The 24,533-nt window shown below is 41.9% G+C and overlaps 3 protein-coding genes across 3 annotated transcripts in view; 2 read left to right on the forward strand and 1 right to left on the reverse strand.

The window, feature by feature from the left end:
- itga10 (integrin, alpha 10) overlaps positions 1–11,165 on the forward strand; it is a 26,280-nt gene extending 15,115 nt beyond the window's left edge. Inside the window, exons 8-30 of the mRNA XM_051407466.1 lie at positions 1,139–1,289; positions 4,812–4,977; positions 5,714–5,787; positions 5,877–6,021; positions 6,436–6,584; positions 6,719–6,862; positions 7,041–7,247; positions 7,341–7,471; positions 7,747–7,913; positions 8,079–8,221; positions 8,334–8,444; positions 8,553–8,638; positions 8,747–8,888; positions 8,980–9,072; positions 9,192–9,268; positions 9,386–9,475; positions 9,572–9,656; positions 9,787–9,900; positions 9,975–10,082; positions 10,167–10,280; positions 10,362–10,457; positions 10,541–10,654; positions 10,746–11,165. Coding sequence (XP_051263426.1) covers positions 1,139–1,289; positions 4,812–4,977; positions 5,714–5,787; positions 5,877–6,021; positions 6,436–6,584; positions 6,719–6,862; positions 7,041–7,247; positions 7,341–7,471; positions 7,747–7,913; positions 8,079–8,221; positions 8,334–8,444; positions 8,553–8,638; positions 8,747–8,888; positions 8,980–9,072; positions 9,192–9,268; positions 9,386–9,475; positions 9,572–9,656; positions 9,787–9,900; positions 9,975–10,082; positions 10,167–10,280; positions 10,362–10,457; positions 10,541–10,654; positions 10,746–10,799 — 2,761 coding nt within the window. The 3' untranslated portion in view covers positions 10,800–11,165. The remainder of the gene's footprint in view (positions 1–1,138; positions 1,290–4,811; positions 4,978–5,713; positions 5,788–5,876; positions 6,022–6,435; positions 6,585–6,718; positions 6,863–7,040; positions 7,248–7,340; positions 7,472–7,746; positions 7,914–8,078; positions 8,222–8,333; positions 8,445–8,552; positions 8,639–8,746; positions 8,889–8,979; positions 9,073–9,191; positions 9,269–9,385; positions 9,476–9,571; positions 9,657–9,786; positions 9,901–9,974; positions 10,083–10,166; positions 10,281–10,361; positions 10,458–10,540; positions 10,655–10,745) is intronic.
- Positions 11,042–16,984, reverse strand: polr3c (polymerase (RNA) III (DNA directed) polypeptide C). Its single transcript, XM_051407467.1, has 13 exons — positions 16,851–16,984; positions 15,672–15,818; positions 14,848–15,112; positions 14,280–14,590; positions 14,038–14,142; positions 13,427–13,600; positions 13,283–13,334; positions 13,135–13,195; positions 12,890–13,040; positions 12,251–12,352; positions 12,099–12,148; positions 11,523–11,672; positions 11,042–11,425 (listed from the first exon to the last, which is right to left on the reverse strand). The coding sequence occupies exons 2-13, from the start codon at positions 15,816–15,818 to the stop codon at positions 11,347–11,349; spliced, it is 1,647 nt and encodes a 548-aa protein (XP_051263427.1). The 5' UTR covers positions 16,851–16,984; the 3' UTR covers positions 11,042–11,346.
- A 9-nt stretch (positions 16,985–16,993) lies between these two features.
- rnf115a (ring finger protein 115a) lies at positions 16,994–24,528 on the forward strand. The gene is made up of 9 exons (XM_051407471.1): positions 16,994–17,164; positions 19,347–19,405; positions 19,663–19,717; positions 19,996–20,279; positions 20,460–20,528; positions 20,624–20,696; positions 20,830–20,923; positions 21,940–22,055; positions 23,569–24,528. The coding sequence occupies exons 1-9, from the start codon at positions 17,009–17,011 to the stop codon at positions 23,686–23,688; spliced, it is 1,026 nt and encodes a 341-aa protein (XP_051263431.1). The 5' UTR covers positions 16,994–17,008; the 3' UTR covers positions 23,689–24,528.
- Positions 24,529–24,533: the final 5 nt, after the last annotated feature.

A 24,533-nucleotide genomic window follows, 5' to 3' on the forward strand; every position in this document is an offset into this window, starting at 1 on the left:
GGTCGTAATATTTGGCTTCATTTTACTGTCTTTTATCATTCTTTTAATTAGCATTCCCAATCCCTTTCTCTGCCTTCCAGTAACTTTCCTTAGTTTGCTCTCCCCCTCTCCCTTGTCTCTAGGTTTTTCCAGACTGACTATTTACCTATCTACCTTTCTTTTCTCATCTTCTCCAGTCTTTTACTCATCTTTGTTCGTCTCTGTTATTTTTCTTCCACTGCTCTCCTCTGTTTTCACCTCTCCACTCCTTCTCTGCTCCCTATGTAATTTGCAGACTGCATAGGGGAAAGGGTTGTTTTTAACTCTGAGTTTCTTGCGGCTGACCACAATGTTATATTTAGGCAAGGGCTGGAGTTAGGCCTGAAAATGACTGAGTTCACTAGCAGAAAGTACTGTGTCACACACACACTGTGTGTGTGTGTGTGTGTGTGTGTGTGTGTGTGTGTGTGTGTGTGTGTGTGTGTGTGTGTGTGTGTGTGTGCGTGCGTGCGTGCGTGTTTGTGTGTGTGTGTGTGTGTTTGTGTGTGTGTGTGCGTGTGTGTTGGTCTGAGGCTTACCAAACCCTATTCAACGCTTGAAACAAGTCCCACTGAGAACAGGTTTCCTGCAGACGAACAGGGTGCGGCCTGGGTTTGTTCGTGTGTGTTTGTCATTTAGGTTTCCTCTCTGTATCATGGCACAACCGGATGGGAATGCACAGATGCGGTCGCTGTGTGTAATGACACATGCACACTGCATGCAATGACCAGTTTGAGTCAAGTGGCAGCTAATGTGCTTATGTGTGTCAAGTATGAGTAATATAGTTGTGGGTCCAAGTCCAGTTGTGATCTGGACCATTTATATCTGACTTGAGGGGAAGGAACTTCAGTCCAATATCTCAGTGTTTTACTGGCTATTCATTTTCTCAGAGAAGCACTTGAAATTGTATATTATCTTATAGGGGATGTTTATTTGAGATTTTAAGAAACCAAGTGACTGATACTCCCTGGTCTCCTCCCTTTCCCTCAGGCTCTTTCACTCCCTGTACTTTCCTTCTATTTTCCTTCTCTTTCTTTCTTGATTCAAGATCACTTAGCTGGATGTTTTAGCAAACTAGCATGACATTCTTGATCTCAGCCTGTCCTTTTTTTTATTATAGCACGGAGGCATTCAGTGCTGAGCGTGGAGCCAGGCAGGGCGCCACCAAGGTGATGATTGTAGTGACAGACGGAGAGTCACATGACGGGGAGGAGCTAGAAGATGCTCTGACGGAGTGTAACAACAGAAACATCACCAGATACGCCATCGCTGTGAGTACATTTCATGAAGTCTTGATGGGCCGTTCTGCTCATTTGAGGGTTTCAGCCTATCACGATGCTCAAAATGTTGCTTCAGGAGCTTTTTTCTACCATAAAAAAAAGAATGCAACCATTGTGAGAGACACAAACAACTATCCTAAATCATCAGTGGGGTGTGTAGAGCATCCCTGACATTCCTCACACATTGTGTGAAAAGATGGTGACCATGTACATCCTCAAGCAACCACACAATACCACCACCCCAAAAATAACATCTCCAAATTACCAAATGAACCCCTTGGGTCTACTAAAATAGCCAAGTGGGAAGAAAAACTCTTCCTTTCGAGCCACACCCGACCCCCTCAACACACAGACACACACTGAGTGGGGGCATGGTTTTAGTGTCAGAGGGGCAGACAGGCTCTAGTGGCAGGACTGGTTGCTGACCCCTCCCTTTACCCACAAAAGAAGCTGGGGAACCTCCAGACTCCACTAGAACCACAGAAGAGGCAAAGTGCTACTATAGAAATATGTGACGGTGGAGATCAGATACATGTAGTAATCTATGGATGGAGAAGTTCAGTTACAAGTCCCCCTGTGTTTGGATAGCCCTAAGGTTTGAATTATTTTGAAGTTTGGTGCTTTAGCCGATGGTGTTGTTGGCTGAATTCCACGTATCAGAGCAAAGCTTGTTGAGAAGAAGAAGGGCTTGCTCTGCCTCTGGAACAACAGAAATGGATCAGAAAGGGATCACATTCAAAATTCTCCTGTGCCTTCCTGAATCTGTCTGTCGTACAGTCTTAGTAAAGGTAGGTATCTTGAGAAATTAAATGCAGTCTGTTTTTAAAGCATTGGTTCAAAGAGAAGAACCTGATGAAGGCCACATGCCAAAACACATTGATATGAAATACATTTTGCTAATGCTCACAATGATAATGCTAACAGGCTGATGCTAAGCAGGTATAATGTTTACCATGGTCACCATCTTAGTTCACACTTGCTAATTAGCATCAAACACAAAGGACAGCTAAGGCTACATTTATTTTTTTTACCTGACATCAGTCCAGTAATAATGGCAACACATTTAGTAATTGTTGAGATATTTCAGTCTGCACCAAAGTGGTGGACAGACAGACAGTGTCAACATCTTTCCACAAACAGTGTGCTCCTTTCTCTGGACAGTCCACAAACCTGCCTGTGAATGGTTTTCATTAGAAATAATTTCTACTGAAGAAATAGTCCACTGTAATGTGTGTGGATCAGGACACTCTGTCTGGAAATAGATTTATTTAGCTTTTAGCACCACAGACAAAATTTAATTTACCTTCATTCTGTTGGATTGGAGGAAAGTTCCAAACATGGGCAAAAACAACTTTTTCTTGTAGTGTGGGTGTGAATTGACTCTTTAAAATGCTGACAATGAGGTATGTTACTCTTTGGTGTAAATCCTGACCATCCCAGTAGAAACAGGGAGAGGATAAAGGTTTGCAAACCATAAACTGTGTTAAAATGTGTTGTTATGGTCTTAAATAACAACTCTACCTGACATGTACACAACATAATGCCAGGTCAACAAAAGTTTAAATTTGAGAGAAGGAAACAGACAGCCAGAGACAGAGAGTCAAGGTATGGCTAGAGCTGAAATTGTATACTCAGCCCTGAATGAAGAAAACGAGAGAATTAGGTGGGTTTTGTGGTCGGGTGTTTGCCTAGAACGTCAAAGTGATGACAGGTAAGTACTACTTGAACAGCCATGTTTTGATGTTGCTCTCTGTGCTGCTGCCTGTGGGCGTCGGTTGTGTGTGTGTGTGTGTGTGTGTGTGTGTCCAGTGAAAATGGCTCACAAGGGAGGGCAGAGCTCTCAAAACAAGAGCACAGTCACTACAGACTGTGTTTTATACATCAGTGCAGGTCAGGGGCTGGAAGTGTGTGATTGTAGGGGACCAGCTTATGCATGTATGTACTCCTGTATTCATACATACATACAAATGTCATTGTGTTTCCAAATAATTTAAGACTTTCTGTTTTCTGTCTTCTTCTTTCTCTTGTTAATGACTATATAAAAGCCAGCAGCAGTTGGCAGCCTGAGTGGAATTTCTCAACCTCTATAATATCTTAATGTATATAATTTTATGTAGGCTCTTTTCACATTACTCCACCCCCTACTCTCTGAAAACAGAGGATTTCCTTAGTTTGCTTGGCAGCAGGAGTCACAGGGGGAGATTCTTGGGTTTGGTTTCTCTTATGGAATTTTCTCATTTGTACTTCAGGCGTTAAGCCATAGGCCACTGCTGCTACAGTATATCTTCCTCATCAGTCATCTCTTCACCTCTCAGCAAGGCCTGTGCTCCTCATTTACAAATCTCTGTTGGCTACCGTTTCCTCCGTTCATATGTTTTCGAGGTCAGTTTGTTGCCTGAAGTTATTGTTTAATTGCTAGTAAATTACTCAGGCTGTGAAGCGTGTTTATTTTCAGTTTAATCACAGTTAAATCCTCTCTTCTGGGCAGTGGTGGAAGAAGTATTCAGATACTTAACTTAAGTAAAAGTTCTGCTACCACACAACAAAAGTACTCCACTTCAAGTCCTACATTTAAAATCCTATTTAAGTAAAAGTCTTTACATTTTATGAGCAAAATTTACTAGAATTAGAAGTAAAAGTAGTCATTGTGCAGAAAAATGGTCCCTGTCAGTGTTTTACTATCAGCCTATTATGGGGTTTGTGGTTTAATATTACTGCTGCATTAATATGCATGTTGCATTTCACTGCTGTGGATGTTTATGGTTAAGCTAATTTTAGAACTACTTTATATACTGTTGGATAGTTTAATCTACAGCAATGCATCTTATTCTATAACAGGGGTTAGCAACCTTTACTATCAAAAGCCATTTTTGGTAACAAAATAAATCCCTGCGGATATAGCACACCAGTCAGCTAATAGCGTTGGTAGTAAGCAAACACACATCCACGCACTAATCTCTGTTTTCCTCCAAGACTTTTATCTTTTTAGATTTGGAATCCATGGCTAGCGTAGTTAGGGAGACTCAAGACTAGTTATCACAAAATATATTGCAAAAGGCGCCAGGTCACGACGTAACTTTTAAAAAAAAAGTTTATCTGGTGTGTAATGGCTACACATTGGCCCTCTCTTCTCTTCCCTTAAATTTCAATGATGAAGACACAGTAGGTGCTGAAATATTGGTCTGTTTGCAGGCAGCAAATCCATCAGTGTGCTCTAGTCCCTTTTTTTTTTCCTGATCCGCACCTGATTCAGCTTCATACTGCTGGAAGATTTGCTGAGAACCTTGTTTCATCTCTCTTCACGGTCCCTCAGAAACATGGGGAAGTAATTCCTCTGATTCATGCCAAAAAGTCTGTTTATGCTCTCTGTTTTTCTCGCTTTCGCCCCCTTTCTCTGCCTCCAGCTTAATCCCTCAATGTTATATTGAACTTATGTTATCTGCTTATTCAGTTACCGTATTCTCTCTTTTTAAAGTATTTTTCCCTCTCTCTTTCTCTCACGCTGGGCTCCAGGTACTAGGTCATTACATCCGTCGGCAGCAGGATCCCGAGACATTCATTAATGAGATCAAGTTTATCGCCAGCGACCCTGATGACAAATACTTTTTCAATGTGACTAATGAAGCCGCTCTCAATGACATTGTGGATGCCCTGGGAGATCGCATCTTCACTCTGGAAGGTTTGTGGAGGAATGAAGGAAAGATGTTTGAAAAGAAATAAAGCAGCAATGTTACACTCATGATTGACACCAATAATCTCTGGTGTTGCAAACCGCATGATTTATCAGTAGGGCTCATTTGAAAATAATCCATCAAGATGTAAATATAGTTAGGTTGCATGATGCATAAAAAGAATAAAAGCATAAAAATACAGATATTTACTGTATACTGTGTATATATAGGTGGGATTTCATTAATGCAAGAGTCATTATAACTTAACATTAACATTAATACCAGGAAACCAAATCTAGAAAGAGTCTAGGTAAAGTCGGAGAAAATTAGGAAGAATGAAATACAAGAATGTGAGACAGAAATGAAGAAAGAATATTTAAGAGGGTGGAAGTGAGTAAAATGGGATTGGGTCCATGTGAGAAAATAAACGGTAGTCCTGCAGAGAAAGCAAGAAAAGGAAAAGAAGGTAGAGGGAGTGTACAGCTATCACAATAGTTGCAGGAACATGAGAGGAAGGCTGATGAAAAGCGATGCCACCCTTTAAATGTTTAGGGAACTCAGAGAGGAAGGGACAGGAGGAAAGGAAAGGGTGAGGCATGTCTGCCACCTGTGGTCTTCATGGTGAGTGAGGGGCTAATGATGCCATCTAGATCAGATTCTGAGAGGGAGAGGAAGGAAGGGAGGAGATGTGTAAAGAAACATGACAATGGAGAAGACTGACGTGCTGTCTCTGTCTGCTTGTAGGCACACTGGGCTACAACGAGAGCTCGTTCCACATGGAGATGTCTCAGATCGGCTTCTCCACACACACACTGGATGTAAGTATGATCAGCTGTTCATCTTTGTATGAAGTGCTTTACCTGCGTTTCAACTGTGTGTTTCATACATGCCCCTTTCTGCTCTTCAGGATGGCATTCTTTTTGGGATGGTGGGTGCCTATGACTGGGATGGTGGAGTGCTGAAGGAAGGGATCAACGGACGCATAATGCCGTCCAGAGAGGCTTTTAAAAGCGAGTTTCCACTGGAGCTCAAAAATCATGCTGCTTATTTAGGTACCCACATATCACAGTATCACACAACAGGATCATACTTTTTGCATGTGTTACTATTGCACAGATTATTGTGTTATTGTGTGCTATAGCTTGGACTGATTTGAAATCCTGTGCAGTTAGGGCACGATGCAAAAGTTAGTTGTGATCCTACCTAAAACATCCTTGTTTGCTTATTAATTATCTCTCAAATCACACATCAGAACTTTCTACCAGCATGTAGAAATACACCACACCAGAGTAGGTTGAAGTCAGACCACACTTTAAACTGCACGAACATGTAACTCTGCAAGTTGATTTTCATGGTCCAAATGGTCAACCACAGTATGCTTGATTTGAAGTGATGACTCTTGACTCTTTATTGAAGGCAATAGATTAGGTTGCAATGTTGGATGATGTGTATTTATGTGTTTCCAGGTTACACAGTGTCATCTGTGGTAGTCGGTGACTGGTGGAGACTGTATGTAGCTGGGGCTCCTCGATTCAAACACAAAGGCAAAGTCATCCTGTTTGAACTCAGTGAAGATGGCAATGTCAACATTGTACAGGCCCTCAATGGAGAACAGGTAACAGGTCTTCATGAGTCTCTCTTCTCCCTTCAGTCACTTTTATCTATTAAATATAGCAGAAAAACAGCAGAGATTAAGGCAAGGGCTCCACCTAATGGCAGTAAGCTGAAAGAGCGTGTTTCTGTCTGTAGATTGGATCTTACTATGGCAGCGAGGTGTGTGGGCTCGATATCGACCAGGATGGCATCACTGATGTCCTTCTGGTTGCAGCTCCAATGTTCCTTGGCTCAGGAAACAAGGAGGCTGGTAAAGTCTACATCTACTCCCTCAGCGGGGTAAGACAGCATTGGCACTGATCATTCCTTATGGAGTATTATGCAATCACTATAAGATTATGTTGTTTACTTGTTAGGTCTTCGTAGCAATTTTCTAAATATCTAATTTTTTTTTAATCCCATGAATGTTACCTCCAACTCTTCTATCTTCCTTCCTTCTTCTTCCTTTTTCTCCCAGGAAGAGAAGTTTGTATCTAATGGTACTCTGAAGTCTGAGGATAAGACCCAGGATGCCAGGTTTGGTTATGCACTGACAGCCGCTCCAGACCTCAACCACGACGGCTTCACTGACCTACTGGTGGGAGCCCCGCTGGAGGATGAACACAGGGGGGCCATCTATGTCTACCATGGAGACGGTATTCACATCATCCACAATTATAAGCAGGTACTTGTAATTTGCCCACAGATACATTTTCACTGGTGTATTTCAGGTTTTATTAAAACTGAGTTCTGTTCTGTTTTTGTTTCTGCCTCACAGCGTATTCCAGGGTCATCGATTTCCCCCTCCCTGCAGTATTTTGGCCGCAGTGTGAGTGCTCGGTTGGACTTGGACGGAGATGATCTAATAGACTTGGCAGTGGGTGCACATGGCAGTGCTGTGCTGCTCAGGTGGGTAGAGGCAGATTTGGGAGGGGAGAGAAGGGCATTGCCAGAACAGATTCTATTTTATAGCTGCAAGCATTGGGAGATAATGAAGCTAGACATTAAATGCATTAACTACAGCCAGCTAGTTTCTATGTTAAAGGAAATAAATCATACAAAAAAAAAAATGTATTTAATTTCCCATGTAGATTAAAATCATCTACTGGTTTCTACATTTTTATGGTGTCACACAGCTGCAAATTAAATCCTGTTTTATCCTCCACTGTCCTTCCTGTCCCCAGCTCTCGAAGTATAGTCCAGATCAATGTGAGTCTGTCCTTCCAGCCACACTCCATCAACGTCATTCAAAAGACCTGCCAGAGGGGAGGCAGAGAATCAGCCTGTCTCAATGCCACTGCCTGCTTCAAAACTGTGTCCCGCTCTCCTGGACCACACAGCAACAGCTTTGGTATAACGCTTTATTTATTCATAAACGCCAAAGTCACAGGCATGCTCTCTCTCTAAGCCTTACAACAAGCACTGTAAGTGTTGTGAATTGGCCAGTCGCACAAATGATTAGAATGGGAATTTTCCAACACTCACCATCTGTCTCAACTGCCTGCTCCCTCCTCAGATCTGTGGGTGTCGGCAATGTTGGACGACAGGAAGTTGTCTGCGCGGGCACTGTTTGACGACAGCTCCCACCGGCAGACCCAGCTGGCAGTCCGAGTTCACACAGGACAAACTCTCTGCTACAAGCTGCCCTTCCATGTCTATGTGAGTGTTAGCACATACATCAACCACAAGTTAAACATTAAAACATAATTCATACATGTACAACAGGAGAAAGTGAATGACTTTAATTGATCACATTTGTTTCTGTACACAGGACACAGCAGATTACATCCGTCCAATTAGCTTCTCACTGAGGTTTAAGATCAACAATACAGAGAGTGGTCCAGTGTTGGATGAAGGCTGGCCAACAACTGTGAAGAAATCTGTGAGTGGCACAGCATTGACTGTTATCGTTAACAACTTTCTTACTGCATCGCATTTCCACCTTCTTTTCTCCATCAAACACACTGTCCTCTGCACGTGGCCCTTCCAGATCCAGTTCTTTAAAGACTGTGGCGAGGATGATGTGTGTACGACAGATCTGGTGCTGCAGGCTCATATGGACATCTCTGGGACAAGGTACAGATTTGAGATGTTCCTCTATTCTCTTTTCTTTCCACATGAGTTTGATAGATATCTGCTCGGCTGTTTGGTTTCAGTGAGTTTTTCTTTGTGTTTTCTCCACAGACAGAAGCCTTATGTGATTCGCAGCCCTCGTAGGCGTCTGGCGGTGGAGGTGCAGCTTCAGAACAGACTGGAAAACGCCTACAACACCAGCCTGACACTGCACTATTCACGCAACCTGCACTTCTCCAGCCTCAGCATTAGGGTAAACCGCACACCTATACTGCTAACACATAACTCAACATAGAATTTACACAGACAATTTCTGTTTCTCACTTTTGTTTCTTTTGATGTAGGAGGATGCCCACTTTAAGATTGAGTGTACAGCCCTTGGTGCCAACAGCCACTCGTGTAATGTCAGCTATCCAGTATTTCGTTCCCAGTCAAAAGTAGGTCCATGCCGAGGAAATAGCTCCATCGCTCTCTCTCGACTCAGCCCACTCATACTTCACTTCCTCCAGGTGAAATGTGTCACTTCAGCAGGTTGTTCTCTCTTTTTATTTTACAGGTTAACTTCATGTTGGAGTTTGAGTTCAGCTGCACATCTCTGCACAGTAGAGTTCAGATGAAGCTTAATGCTGACAGGTAGCTCACCAAAGCAACACGTTCTGTATACTCCATAAGGTTTTTAATATGGTTTCTATAACAAGAGATTAAAAGTGTGAAAAGCACAGATTATGTAACCCTCTGGTTCTTTTACAGCGACAGTGTGGAGAGAGAGGATACTTTGGGGGACAACAGTGTTCAGCTGCAGAGTTTTGTTCAGTATGAACCAGACTTGTTTGTTAGCAGGTGTGTGCATAATACTGTATTTATTCAACAATCAGATATTTTAGTTACTTTAAATACATTGTATTAATGTGATGTTTTCCCCGTTTTTCTGTGTAGTGACTCTAATTTGAACCGATATGAGGTCCACCCCACTCGGACAGTGTCAGAGGCAATTGGACCAGAGTTCTTCACGCACCTCAGGGTAAATCTGTGGGCCACATGCCATGCTCAGTTTATAAACCTTCAAGTTATTGTAAATCTCCCAGTAAACTCTAAACTCACTCTAAAAAACAAAGACTCAATTAGAGAAATTTTTGTTTGTGCGTTTGTAGGTGCAGAACCTCGGCTGTTACTCTGTGAGTAATCTGGAGCTCAGGCTGCATCTGCCCTCTGTGGCTGCTGGAGACAGAGTCTTTATGACTGTCACTGATGTCTTTTCATACAACGTGAGTAGTGCTGCCACGTGAGTGTTTGTATCTCTCTTTTAGAATACATTTGACATATTTAAATTGCTCCTTAGGCCACAGGGGTGAACTGCAGCGTGCTGAGTGATTTGGCCCAGCTAAAGGCCAGACAGAGGGATGTACGCTCCCTTCATCCTGAAGACATGATGCAGGATGACATACTGGTAAGGCCCCTGGTAGCACAGCAGCCACTGAACACTGTGCAGTGCCACTACACATGTTAACATGCTGTTTGTTTGTATGTCTAGAACTGTAGCAGGTCATGGTGCACGGAGATCGTGTGCAAAGTCCAGCAGCTTCTAAGAGGCCAGGTGGCAGTCATTCGCGTCAGCCGCAGAGTTCATGATGATTTTTTCAGAAAAGTGAGTTACACAACACTACGCAGATGCTTATTACAACCGACTTTTTCTGTCCTATGACACACTGTGTGTCTCTTTTTGTAGGCCAAATATAAGTCAGTGAGGATAATAGGTGCCTATCGCCTCGCAGCTCAGGAGACTAACCTCGTTACTCTGGGTACAGGAACAGTCTGGAGGGAGGTAAGAAGACTGCAGTGTGGTTGTGAGTGGAAGAATGGCATTTACTTTCTCTAATTTCTCCCTCCATCTGTTTTTTTCTGTAGACTGTACTGGAGGTGCTAAAGGGCAGAGCTATTCCCATCTCGCTGTGGATTCTGATCGGCAGCATCATTGGAGGCTTGCTACTACTGGCCCTTATCATTTTCATACTATGGAAGGTACTTTCATGTTACATTTCCCTTCAAATTTCTTCAGTAAAAATTAGTGCGTTGTGGCCAGAATATCAATCTCTGTCTCACTTCTTGTCAGCTGGGATTCTTCACACGCAAACAGAGAGGAGAGGATGAGAACCATGAGGACTGAGCCCAACTTTTGCTGCCATGACAACAGTCATTTGCCATGACGAATACCACATGAGCCGAGTCCACCTCAGACCAGGCACAGAGATAGTACTGGGATTGGATTCGATACACAGACCCAACAGGGACCTCCAGGACCAAAGAGAACACCCCGAGGGTTCAACAGAAATGCACTACCCACTATTTCCAGGGTCGGGAGCACTTATGTAAATAATCTTTTTCTAATTTCAAGGAAAAACCAAAGTGTATTAAACCACAATTCTTCTATTTAATATACAGACATCTTCATGGTTTTACATTTCAAATGATCACTTTGTCCAATGTTTGTCTTACAGTTTTGTGTTAATGAAATTAAACCTGTTGAAAATAAGTATTCTTGTACTCAGTTTATTAATTTGCTGATGCATGCAATAAAAACAAGGAAAAAAAACTATCTATTTAGAATTTATTCCAATCCAAACTGAAACATTCCAGCTATATAAACTAAAACATATTTGACAGCATTCATACACAAGTACTATGAGTGAGTTCTCATGCTTGTACACCTGCTCTCAACTTGTGGCAGTGGAGTTGACATACGATTCTAGTAGAAAGATGGTTTCATCTACCTGGTTCTCTGCTGAATCTAACCTGCAGGGGAAAAGAACAATAGTGAGAATGGTAACACCAACAGACCAAAAACTCGATTCAATAATGTCACCTGTGGAAAAGGTTCTTTTGTTCCTACTTGTTGATATGAAGGCGCAAGGCCTCCAGCTGTTGCTTTTCAGGAGCGGTAATCATCTCCTCGACCTCCGTCAGCTGTTCAGGCTCGGCCCCGCTGGCCTGCAGAGATGCCAGAATGGCCTCGATTCGCTGGGATTTCTCCAGCAGACGCCTGTCAGTCAAGCAGAAAACCAATCAACCACTGATCTGTGACACAGATTTTTTTAAAGTTGATAAAGTGCGAATATCTGGCTTGCAAGGACAATAGGTGCGTTTACATGGACCATAACATTCCACTGAAAATCTGAATAATAACCCAGTCAGAAAAAAGGGTCTGTAGCCTAAACCAAGATGGCCCACTGTATAAGTGCATATCCGTAACATCAGGTGACCCAAGAACACAGGACCAGTTGTTCACACATTCTGAGTAAACATGTAACATGTAAATGCACATCTTATCAGTTCATTTTATTTAGTGGCCATGTCAACAGCAATGTCTAATCACAATGACTATAGTCGGGGTAAAGAAATATTGTCCATGTAACTGCAGCTAGTGAGACAGAGAAAACTTGAGGAAATAAAATCATAATGAACTCACTTGCTCTCTTTGGACTCAAACAGGCGTCGCTCTATAAGGTTGGCCACTGTCTGCACAGAAAATTGTCCAGAGATGAGAAATACTGCCAGAGATACTGATACAGAGGTGTAAAAAAAATCAGCAGTCCACTGATTAGTAGTGCATTGTTTTACCTTGTAGCAGTTCTGAAGCAGCATTCTTGCAGTTGGGAGTTGGTTGACGGTGTAAAGATAGAAGGTACGAGAGGGAGCATAGTCAGGAGTCTTTGGGATTTCCTGAAGAATACAAAAATATCATGGCTGTTCAGAGAGAAGGAGTAGGTAGATTAAAGAATGAGAACTACGGCTGCTTCCTCAAATTTGATGACTCAAATCATCTAAGAGTGCCTGTTCAAACTGTCAATATTAAATTCCTCCTCCATCATTGTCCACAGAATAAAAGATTAGGCTACGATGCTTTGTAGGTCTAGTTTTAAAAATATCTCATTCACTTAGTGCATCTTTAAAAAGTGTGCCAAATAATTTTCAAAGTAGGTTTTTGGATCAGATTTTTTTGGACTACTCCTACGTTCCAGGCAGTCACTCATGTTAATACTCCTGGCCTGAAGAGACTTGAAACTTGCTTTGTATATTTAATCACAGTGATGTCCTCTTCTTTTTGTCAAAGGTACAAATTATTTCTGGCAACAGTTAAGAGGGAGGACTGTTTTGGAAGCTAGAGTTTAAAAGTTCAGAGTTGGGTTATAGCCTAGTAAGAACACATGAATGTGAAGAGAGGAGCTGTGAAAGCATCTTCGTGTGTCAGGCGTGTACCTGCAGCTGCACCAGGTTCTGTGAAAGCAGCGTGTAGAGCATATCTTTAGCCTCTTTGGCTGGTATCATGGCAAAATCCTCCACCTGCTTCTGCTCCAGATGACGTTTCCTTAGCAACAGACGGAAGATGCGCGCTGATCTGGAGCCAAATCTGACAACAGATTAAAAGTGATTAAATTAATAATGAGTTGCTGATGACAGGACAATCGCACATATAGACGATTTTAAAACCCACACTCACTTACCTCTCCTGTACTACAGACTCAAGTGTGGCCCGAGCTAGATTGGCCAGCGCTTTGTGGAGATCTGAGAGGTGAGTTAAGAAAAGCAAACCACGTGTTTCATGAATTAAATGTGTTGGTTCTTGACAATATACTCAATGAAAAAGGATACTGACGACGTACATCCCTCCTCCGCTTTCACCAGCCTTCCCCACAAACTCCATCTAGAAAATGAAAAGGACAAGCACATCTAAAAAATCTCTAGATTAAAAATTAAGATTGGAAAATGTGACAGGTGCCTTGCAGACGGTCATACCGGGTCATCAACTAGCAGCGTGAGGTACTGGTCTAAGATGGGTCTGGGGATGTTGTAACTACTTGGGAGGGATCTGAAGATCTCATTGGCTGAGAGGGGCTTCGTGCAGGTGGCTGTGGGCGAGGTCGTCACCTCACTCATCCTCAGCATCGTCCTCACTATCTCACTGCTAGTCTGAGTTATTAAGATGAAATGATTTAGAAGGACAATCATTATAAAAAGTCATAAACAACCATAATAATAATAATAATAATAATTGGTCCTACTATAAAAAAAAACAGGCAAGATAGGAAAAACGATACCACTCGAATATCTTTACAGCAAATATGAAGCTGTTAGCTTAGCTTAGTATAAAGACTGGAAACAGGGGTGAACAGTTGGCCTGACTCGGTCTAAAAGGTAACAAAATCTGCCTACCATCACCTCTAAAGCTCACTAATATCTTGTTTGTTTACCCTGTGCAAAGGTTTAAAGTCTTGTCATCACCATCAGGCTGCCAGGCAAACAGTGGGCGAGATATAACATGTTAATTAGTGAGCTTTAAATGCACTAAAAGGCAGATTTTGTCATGAGAGTGGTATTAATCTTCTCAGTGGTATTAATCTTCTGACCTGGTCCAGTTTGTTGGCTACAGCACTGATGATGGCCTGGTCTCTGAAGTGGAGATGGAACCTCTCAAAATTCACCTGCCAGTAAATCCCCTCATCACCATGTGTCTGAGCAGAAGAGATGAGAGACACAAACACAAGAGGAACAATACATTATATGTAAGGGACAGGGAAATTAAGGTGATTTGAGTTTTGTAGAGCAGCAAATGTCTTAAAAGTATAACTAATATGTTCAAAACACCCACCTCTGAATCCATTTTAGTCTTCTTTGCATTCCTTTGGTCCTCTCCATCCTCATTGGAGAGTCGCCGTTTGCCTCTCCCTATGAGTGTCACGTGAGGTACCCTGTAACAGTCGGGGAAGCTCTCTGGTGTGGGCGGGGCGGTGCTAACGGGGGCAGCGGGAGTACCAGGGATAGCAGGGGTTGCAGGGGTAGCTGGAGTGCCACTGTCTTTTGTTCCTGCCCCTGCCATTGGAGGGCAGCGTTGAAGAAAATGGGTCTCCACCAGTTTGGAGAAGGCAGAAGACACTTCACTGTAATCCATGCTGCGCCCCTCTAGAACAGGAAAGGAAAGACAACGTGGAAATTGCTGTTGTAGTTTATATTTTGAGGGATGTTTGAAAGGTGTTACGTGGTGGTTCCCACTTGCTAATCCTGCCTGGTTCCCACCGAGGCTTTCCTACCCTTTGGCCGAATGTATGTATTGTATGGTAACTGCCAAGACAGCAGTAGTGGTAATTGGTAAACAATAGTAGTGGAGACATGAATGGTTCTCTACAGTCCTTGACTGATACAGACACTGAGATACTGACCCTCCATGTTCTGCGTGAGGCGGTCGGCGACTGTCTTAACCGTGCTACTCATGGTCATGTCACCTCTCTGTAGTAACTCCTCTATGATGAGCTCTCCGGTGTCACCGTACAGGGTTTTGGCGGTGTATATGTAGCGTGGGTATCGCAGAATTCTCAGAATCCGATCACAGCTGGTCCGATACTCGGTGGGGCTCCCGGGTGCTTTACGACCTGAGCTGAACACACAGGTCCCATGCTGCACAAGCACACACAAGGACTTCTTCACCTACAATGAGACAGAAAATGGTAAAGAAGAGGTGTTTTACCACCTTGACTCCCTTTACATGCACACAAAAACTGATTACTAATTAAATAAAGGCAGAAAATGCATTTGTATACTGTAAATAACGGACAAGCATGTTTTGTGCTACTGCCAGTAATCAGATTTTCCTATACTAAAAGAATCTAATGTCTACCTTCTTTCCACTATTGTTCTAAAAAAAACATGTAAAATTATTATTTTTTAAATTCCCTGGCACTGCAGCAACATTACTGTGCAAGATGATGTTAAAATCTTTTTCAAAATCACAGCTAAGGTTATACATAAACAAGTAATCAGGTTTCTGGAGCAATAATGTAAAAGGTACACAGGGTTTTGCATTTAAACAGATGATACTACTACTGCACTACTGCTGCAAATGGGGAAAAATGTCTGTAATATTACACCTACAAACGGCTGGACCACTAAACTCCGCCTGAAAATGCTGAAAAGCAGTGTATATACAGCTAAATATATAAAGTATAATCATCTCTCCTAGTGTGAAGTTGAGACACTAAAAGCGTACCAGGTCCAGTGAGATCCCGGTCTCATGAATGATGGTTCTTAAATTCTGTGCTCCACTTTTGAGCAGGTGTGTTCCCACTTTCGCCACAACTTCTCCAAAGTGCTCCTGCAGCAGGAGACCACACAGACGCACCTCCTGGGCAGTCATCTGCACAGACAAACACACAGAAACATTCAGATCGAGAAAGGTCTCACATCCAGGCTCACTACAAGTTTCCAGACAACCTACATTAAGCACCTGTATCCACAGTAAATACAACACCGTCTATGTTCTTTTAATATTCAGTATATATAGTAAGCTTAGCTTTACCAGCTGACTTCTCAGAACACCTCATAATAAAGAACTAATTGTAAATATAAATAAACAGTAAACATAACATTGATCATTTCCTGTATTTCTGATGCATTTTCTTGCTATTTCATTGAAAGTTTGCATTTTGTTTTGATAGTGGCTGGCTGCCACCAAAGGAGGGATTATCTTTTGGAACAATAAGACTTTCTCAGAGCACAGACGTTGCTAATAATATCAACAATGGCTCGATTTATTCAAGTGTCCCAAAAAGCTGCGACAGTGAGTCAGCATGCACAGTATGAGGACTCTGAAGGAGCTACATGGAATTCAGCCATCATTAATTTAATTATTAAAAATAATAATAATGTTATTATTCACACAGCCCCCCTGTGTGAATAATAACATTATTATTATTATTATTATTATTATTATTATCTGTTCCTTCTGCCAGTCGACTGTAATAAACTATTTGTTTCAGCTAGAAACCAGTAGGATGAATCCTTTTTGGAGTTTGACCCATAATAAGTGACCTGACTAAATATCCAAATATATTGGTCTCTGCTGCTTCAATTTTGGATAATTTGTTTGTTAATTTGCCTCTCAAAACTTTATGGCAGTGCAATAGGAGACTTGTTTGGGCTCGAAAACTGCTACACAATTGAACCGCCCAGCAATAAGTTACCAACATTAAACCTTTGATTATACCTGTTCCTTAAGTGCATTGCTGCAAGGCTGATCCACACTGTACAGAAACTCTGTAGAGTACATATTGTCAGTGTTTGTCATTCATTTAGTGACAATAACAACAGAACCAGACTAGTTTAACAGAACAACAGCCAGTAAGCTGAACATTGTGCCATCTGAACCTCCTCACTATGTTTCACAAACCTCTCCGACAGCGAGCTTTCTGGACAGAGGCGATCCTTGCCTTCACGCATCCCACTGACCGCCGACTGAACACATGCGGGCCTCTCGTTGACAACACATGAACACTTCCGCTCTCCGGCTTTGCTCTCGCTCGGATTTGCCCAGCGGTGCCGCGGTGCATGCCGGGCTGGAGGCGGACAGCTGTCTTCAGTTTGTGGAGGACCGACGTCAGTGTTTGTGCTGGTCTGTGGGGGAAGATGGCGGAGGCTGCGGCTGTTCCACCGCATCGGTTTTTCTGTCACTGTTGTAAGGGAGAAGTGAACCCCAAACTCCCGGTAAGGCAGACGCTTCTCCTCACGTTGTCTATCACACTCTCTTGTATATTATGTGCGGTTGACAGGTCGGCTTCGCTCCGATATATCGTTTGTTTCGTTTGCTTGCTACAGCTAAAACACTAGCTAGCCCAGTTAGCAGCTAGCAGCGTTTGTTGTTGTTAACTCTCTAAATAAACTCGTGACACTCGCAAATGTCTCCGTCCTCAAAACGGACACCAAAAGTAAATATCTACAGGTTTAGGTGGGCTTGCATGTGTAGGACATTTCTGTCAAAGAGCTGTGTTTGACGCCTTGCTTTGACAGCTTGGGGGATTTTGTGTTTTGTACAACACTTAACAGCTGAGAGAAGAGAGGAAGGTTATTACCTGGTCATTTTGATATTATAGGCAATATTTACATTAGTTGTTTGATTATTGGCTGTTTTCGTTTTCAGTTTTTATTTCTAAACGCATTGTTGACAGGGCGAGTTGGGGATTTTTCAGGGAACATTAACATCTAACTAGTTTTTAGTTTCAGTTTTAAAAGTCAAACGTGAGAGCAAAAAGCCAACGTGACCCACATCTAACAAGACTTTTACTAACCTCAGGGTGTATACATGCATCCACATCCTGGACAGTCGTGAGGGTTTCCTATTTGCACTCAGTTACCAGTTTATTAGGTACACCTAGCTAAAACTAATCCCGTGTAAATCCTAGATTCATGGAGGCTAAAATGGTTTGTGGAAACTGTTCTTAGAGAGATGTTAATTCAACTGATTGGTCAATTTGGAAGCTGTTGTTTGTAGTGGGGTTAACTTATGTTGTGTTACACTGACTAGAGGTGAAAAGATTAGTTAATTAATTGATTAGTTGATCAAGAGAAAATACATTTCTAACAGTTTTGGTATATTGAGTATGTCAAATGTGTAAAAGATTAGCTGGTTTTTATAGTCTTTTATTTTATCAGTCTGACTTTATTTGAGTTTGAGTTTGAGTTTCTGTTTTTATTTTATTTTAAAATGTCAACTTTTTGTCAATTGTGATGGCAGTATGACTCTTGGTCTGTTTGAGTGTATATTTTAAATGCACTAGCAGTCACAATGTCCGTAAGTCAGTCCACTAGATGATCTTGTCAGCTGAATTCTTATTTTTATGATATGGTTTGGGGTACTTCCAGCCTGCCATGTCACTGACTCTAAATTGGCCTGCTTGTGTCAGGCACACTCAGTCCTGTGGCATGTCTTCACTGAGCCAACTGACTGAAACACCCAGTCTTATCCCCCCCTACACTACTACAGAATATCCTGAGGACCATCTCTGTCATGTATCCATTTATACAACAGATGTGATAACCTTTCTTTTAGCAAATGACACACAACTCACTTAAACTGTTGATGTGATGTTTTATAAACCAAGCTAATAGATGTTAAGTTGTCATGTGAGTTTGAGCGTAGAATTCATTTGTATTCTGTTTTCAAAAGCATCCAGTGACCTCCAAATATAACAGAATATACATAATTTATAGTACATAATATAGTATTTAAAAATGTGACCTACCTTTTTTAATTAACATCTGTTATAAAATTAAACAATTTAAATGACACCACTTCAGTCCTGTTCCCTTGGTTGAGAAACCATGGCTTACAGTGAGTGGACAACATAGGATCCAGCTGTACGAACTGGCAGTAGTGCCTTCCTCATTCTGTTGTGGTGGTTTCTAAAACACTCCACAAATTAGGTGTGGTTGGCAGACCAGCTCTACCTCCTGGGCTACATTCATAAAACACTGGTTGTCATACAAATCTGGCTGATATTATTCATTCAAAGACAAACTGCCAGTATGTTGTTTTGTTGACCAAACCGGTCAGCATATTGCCTTTTACAATGTTTTATTGATTGCTGTAAATGTGTGGGAGGTATAGAAGAATATTTTCCAGATATCACAATATGGCAAATACAGCATGTGGATATTTTAGAACAACACAGTGAACTTCTTTCAGTTTTATCAAACATTTCACATGTGAAATACAAAAGCCTCAGTCATGCATTTTCTCATAATTATTGGATAATAAAATCATAATACAATTAGATCATATCACCAGTATAGTTGATTGACAGAAAATAACAATCTGCAGCTACTTTAATAATCAGTTATTTATTTCATTTTGAAACTAACTAACTAACTTTGTGGTGACTCTTTCTAGGAGTACATCTGTCCAAGATGTGATTCAGGGTTCATAGAGGAAGTAACAGAAGACTCCAGGTAAGAGATGTATATTATTCTAGCTATCTACCTCGCGTCTCCAGACAACATGAGATGTGAAGGCATTTTAGTGTTAATCTGGAACAAAAGCAGGCACGTGGGCTGTCAGACATTTTCTCATGCTTATTTACAAGAACCCAATTGTTGCACTGTAGATGCTTGTAGGCTTTTGTCCCAGGCTAGCACTGACCCTGAACATCTGTATTGGGTTGTAATAATAAGGTGTCTTTTGTCCCCTTGTGCGCTGTTTCCCTCAGTCTCCTAGAGGGTGGCGCTAACGGGATAGATGACACAGCCACACAGTTTGCAGAGGTAAGAACTGATGTGAGGGATTTGGGGGAGATTGGGGTGAAGATGAGGGTAAAGAGGATTGATTGCAATCATTTTATGTGTTTTGATTAACATTGTCTTCTTCTTTCCCTGCCTCATCTGCCCTGTCCTTCATTTTGCTATCGCATGTTGGCTTCCTCTTTTTTTCCTCATCGTGCTGCCTGCTTTACTATCCTTAATCCCACTTTCTGTCGGAAAATCCCTCTTTCCCTCAAACCCTTACCTGTCTCCTCCCCTGTCCAATCCCGACATCCCTGTAGTTATGGCACCTGTTGTTACTGGAGCGGCCATTTACAACAGACGGTGACACACCTGACTCAGAACCTCGGCTCCCTGGAGGTCGCTTGGGGAGTCTCAGTGACCTGGGGGGGTTGGGAGGGGGACCAATCGGGGGGTCAGTCCCAGCAGGCCTAGGAGGACCTATGGGGGGTCTACTAGGAGCTGGGGAACACTGGGGACCAGGACGTCCCCCTCGCCTGCACAGCCATAGGAGATACCGGTCCAGAGGCAGCAGTAGACCAGACCGCTCACCTGCTGTGGAGGGGTGAGTAACTGACCTGTTCAGCTTTCTCCTCTTCTGTCTTCTTTACCATCCCATTGGCTCTCCTCTCCACTCTTCATACTCCCACTTATAATAATGACAGTGCTATTTATGCTCTTACAAGTTTAAGTGTTCTTGTTTTTGCCGGTGACATTAACTGTATATTTTCTCTCTGTCTCTCAGGATTGTACAACAGTTTCTCGCCGGCCTCTTTGCTAACTCTGGAGTCCCTGGTTCACCTCCCCTCTCATGGTAAGATGACATTACAGTAGCGTCAGGGTGTTAGTTCTAGCGTCACAGCGTGAGTGCTATTTCTTAACAACTTGTGGTGTCTGTGTCTCTCTCAGGACGGGGATGCTGCACTCTAACCCAGGGGATTACGCATGGGGACAGGGAGGGTTAGACGCTGTGATAACACAGGTAAACCAAATTTATTAGGACTTTATTCAAACCTCGTGTACCTTTTTTTTTTTTTTTTTTAAATGTTTCTGAAGTTTACAAATGTGTGTGTGTGTGTGTGTGTGTGTGTGTGTGTGTGTGTGTGTGTGTTTAGTTACTAGGTCAGTTGGAGAACACAGGACCTCCTCCAGCAGAGAAAGAGAAGATCTCTTCTCTCCCAACTGTCAATATCTCTCAGGAACAAGCAGGTCAGTATTTCCTTGTTTTCCTATTCGTCTCACTCGATCTCTCCGCGTTTTTCTTGTTGTGTCCCTGAAATAGAAATTGCAGTATTGCTTATGTACATGGCTGGAGCTGCCAGTCTGATCCTATGTATGCAATAACTGTACTGTATTTAGCTATGTACACACCTTGGGTTGGACAAGTTCTTTGTGAATCTATTATTAGCTAATCTAATAGTGTGTAAAGGCATCACTAAGTTCTTAGTAACCTCTGGCTAGTTTAAAGTAGTGATTTAAATTAAGCCGCACCATTGAAACCTGTCTTACCTATTAAAGCCCCCTCCAGAAAAATGTGCTAATAACACATCTGTCATTATATAAATACATGCCTATTTGTTTAGAAGTCTCTGCAGCACTTGGATACAGCATGAAAAGGCACTTGTGTTTATATGCTGTTGCTGCCTGCCAAGAGAAGCCTCTGAAACTGTGTCTGTTTGGGACGAAATGCTCATTAACCTTGAGAGTATCAACAGTTTGTTCCATGAATATCTTTAAGATGACGTTGTTTTGCTCCTTGCTGGTCTTTCACATCCCCTGTTTTTTCTCTACATAGTCCTCTTGTGTGTCTGTTCTTCTTGACTTCCTCTTCTGTGTATTCTGTCCTATTTTGCCACTCAGCTGTAACTGTGTGGTTAGTTATGCAGACCCAACTTCTGCAGGGCCTTTGGTAGCTGATAGTCCATATGTCTTTTTTTTTTTTTTTTTTGCCCTATCAGCATCAGGCCAATATCTTTTTTTTTTTTTTTTTTTTTTTTGTTTCATTGTTTTAGTAATTATAAAATCTATGCTTGGTACCCTTAAATATTTCACTACCCTGCTAAGGAACTTTACGATGTAACCATAGATTTGGTACTAATGATCTGACACATCCCCCCTCAACAAATCTAGCTAGTCATTACCAAGTGACTGATAATTAATACTAGAAATGAGTTACCACAAGGGTATTGATAGCTAATGAATGGTGTCTCTCCTCTCTCCTGTAGACTGCTGTATGGAATGTCCGGTGTGCAAAGAGGACTTCGCAGTGGGGGAGCCAGTCAGACAGCTACCCTGTAACCACTTCTTTCATTCAGACTGTATAGTACCATGGCTGGAAATGGTGAGTCACAACAAACAAGATAGAACTTTGTAAAATAAACTGGATCCTTAATGACGTTTAATACTGTACATTAGATATTGACAGCCGTCATTAAGACCTAGAGGCAATTTGAGCACATGCTTTGGCTACGGGGTAATCCACATGGAAACATCAGGGCTGGCGATATTCTACATTTTTGTTATTGTCAACAAATCCCATGAAAAGACCAAAACAAACAATAAATGAGTCCATCGTCCCCCCTCTGAGACACTGAAGACGTAAGACCTTTTTAATAACCCCTCACAAATATATGCTTTAATATTTCAAAAACTAGATAATTTACTAAAACAGCTGGTGGCTATTTTGAGTTGTGGATTCATTTGGTGTGCTAGCTTTGTAGCTGTGGCTCAGGAGATAGAGCGGGTGGTCCACTAATCTCTGGGTTGGCGGTCAGATCTTCCTGGCCACATGTCATAGTGTCCTTGGGCAAGACACTCAACCCTGTGTTGCTCCTGGTTGGGCAGTTCAGCACCTTGGATGGTAGCTCTGTTGCCATCAGTGTGTCTGTGTGTGTCTGTGTGTGTCTGTGTGTGTCTGTGTGTGTCTGTCTGTGTCTGTCTGTGTCTGTCTGTGTGTGTGTGTGTGTGTAAATAGGAGGCCAATTGTAATGTGTCTTTGCTCTAAGGTAGACAAGTGCTATATAAGAAGATTTACCATTTAGTGAGTATTTACAGCACCAGGATCATGTATGTGATCAACTCAAATAAACATTTACCTTGTTTATTGTAATGAAGGAACATGTTGGCCAGTGCAGCGGTGTGGCTCTCGAGACTAATGGCACAGAGGAATAACCTGTATCAATCGATTGTTGGCTTTGGTCTTTTCAAGAGATTTGTCCACAAAAAGAATATATAATATTGCCAGCCTTAACATTAGAATGGGTTCTGTTATAGTAATATCTGTAGTGAAAAGCTGTGTTTGTGTTCGCAAATGAACAATAGATTGTTTAAGGATTTGTTTACCCATACTGAAGTGGCCCTTCTCTACCAGAAATTTATTCAAATGACCAAATATCCTGGAAATGATCTAATGTTGTCCTCCAAAAATTTTAATTGTATTTTGGCCCCTCACCCTACTACTACTACTTTAGAGGTAAACTGTAGTCAAATCACCGGAAACGCTGCAGAAAAATCTGCTGTGGCGAGAACAGCAAGCTAATGCAGAGTGTCTTATAAATGCTGACCACCTACCTGTAATGAACCTCATTAAAAAATGAGGACTAAAACTGGGAAAAACAATAATAGGCCTAGCATTAAATTATATGACCGTTTGTGAGCCAGTGCTGTCCTGCATTGTCAAGAAAACTAATGGAAAGGTTGTGGACAGTGATTTTGTTCAGGTATACTGCCGACAGAAAGACAAAGAACAGCCTGAGCGCCATGTAAAATAGGAATCAGGACATAATTAATAAGGAGTTGCTTGTTAAAACTGCACAAAGCTAATGTTATCTGTATTCTGTTCTGTGGTCGTACAGCATGACACATGTCCAGTGTGTAGGAAGAGTTTGAACGGAGAAGACAGCAGCAGCCAGCCCCCATCAGAGTCCCCCTCCCTCTCCATGGACCCCCGCACACAGGAGAGATGGTCCTTCTGAGGCACCCACCTGTCTCATCCCTCGGTTCTCCTCGCCTACATCCAACAACACACCGAGAAGACAAACTTCTCACTTTCCTCTTTTCATCTCTGTTGCAGTCATAATCATCTCATTTTTTGTATTTTTATTTTCTATTTTAATGCCTTCCTCTTCAAACATGTATACAGATACCCTTACAGACGTCTTAACGGTCACACGAGGTCTGCTAGATCTCTCTTCTGTTATTTTTTTTTCTTTTTCTTTTTTGCCTAATAACAAACCAGCCTAGATTGATGATCAAGCCCATGTCTTCTCTACTTCCACTCCACAAACTCGTTTTCCATCTTTCTCGAAATGCACTGCTGCAATACACTATTGTGGGGAAATGCCAGACTTTATATCATACACCATGCCCTTTTTACTCATTGAGAAATTAGCTAAATGCTGCAACTGAGCCCTGTATGGCATATGGGAATACTGTAGGGGTCACTATCACTCTTGGCATTTACAAGGACTGGACCCGACAACATGAACACCTACAGCCCTGCAATAAATAATTATGTTTCTGAAGGGTATAATGTTTAATTTTTGTTGAGATTATGTCAGGAAGATGTTGATTGAACTGTGGGTCGCTGCCGTTTAATGGCCACAAATAGAAAACTGTGACATCAAATGCAAGCAAAGGAGGATTCCTTACACCTTTCGGGACTCTTCTGCATCTGAAAGAATTTAAATGTTATACGAGTAAGGGAATGAAATTAAAAATCTATGGAGCGCAGCCCATTGTCTAATGCTTTAGATTTAAAAATACTCCTCCTCCTGGTGTATATATTATAAACAGATGGCATCCCTGTCATTTTATTCCT

This window comes from Dicentrarchus labrax, unplaced genomic scaffold, assembly GCF_905237075.1.
Source record: "Dicentrarchus labrax unplaced genomic scaffold, dlabrax2021, whole genome shotgun sequence".
NCBI classification, from domain to species: Eukaryota; Metazoa; Chordata; class Actinopteri; family Moronidae; genus Dicentrarchus; species Dicentrarchus labrax.

What these genes read in the sequence shown, in the direction of transcription:
- polr3c (XM_051407467.1), bottom strand. Translation starts at nt 15,818, where the DNA reads ATGACTGCCCAGGAGGTGCGTCTGTGTGGTCTCCTGCTGCAGGAGCAC. An exon ending in TAGCCAACAAACTGGACCAG is followed by an intron (nt 13,601 to 14,037) that starts GTCAGAAGATTA and finishes TTAATAACTCAG; the next exon opens with ACTAGCAGTGAGATAGTGAG. An exon ending in CGCTGCTAGTTGATGACCCG is followed by an intron (nt 13,335 to 13,426) that starts GTATGACCGTCT and finishes TTCATTTTCTAG; the next exon opens with ATGGAGTTTGTGGGGAAGGC.
- rnf115a (XM_051407471.1), top strand. Translation starts at nt 17,009, where the DNA reads ATGCCGGGCTGGAGGCGGACAGCTGTCTTCAGTTTGTGGAGGACCGAC. An exon ending in AAGTGAACCCCAAACTCCCG is followed by an intron (nt 17,165 to 19,346) that starts GTAAGGCAGACG and finishes GACTCTTTCTAG; the next exon opens with GAGTACATCTGTCCAAGATG. An exon ending in TAGACGCTGTGATAACACAG is followed by an intron (nt 20,697 to 20,829) that starts GTAAACCAAATT and finishes GTGTGTGTTTAG; the next exon opens with TTACTAGGTCAGTTGGAGAA.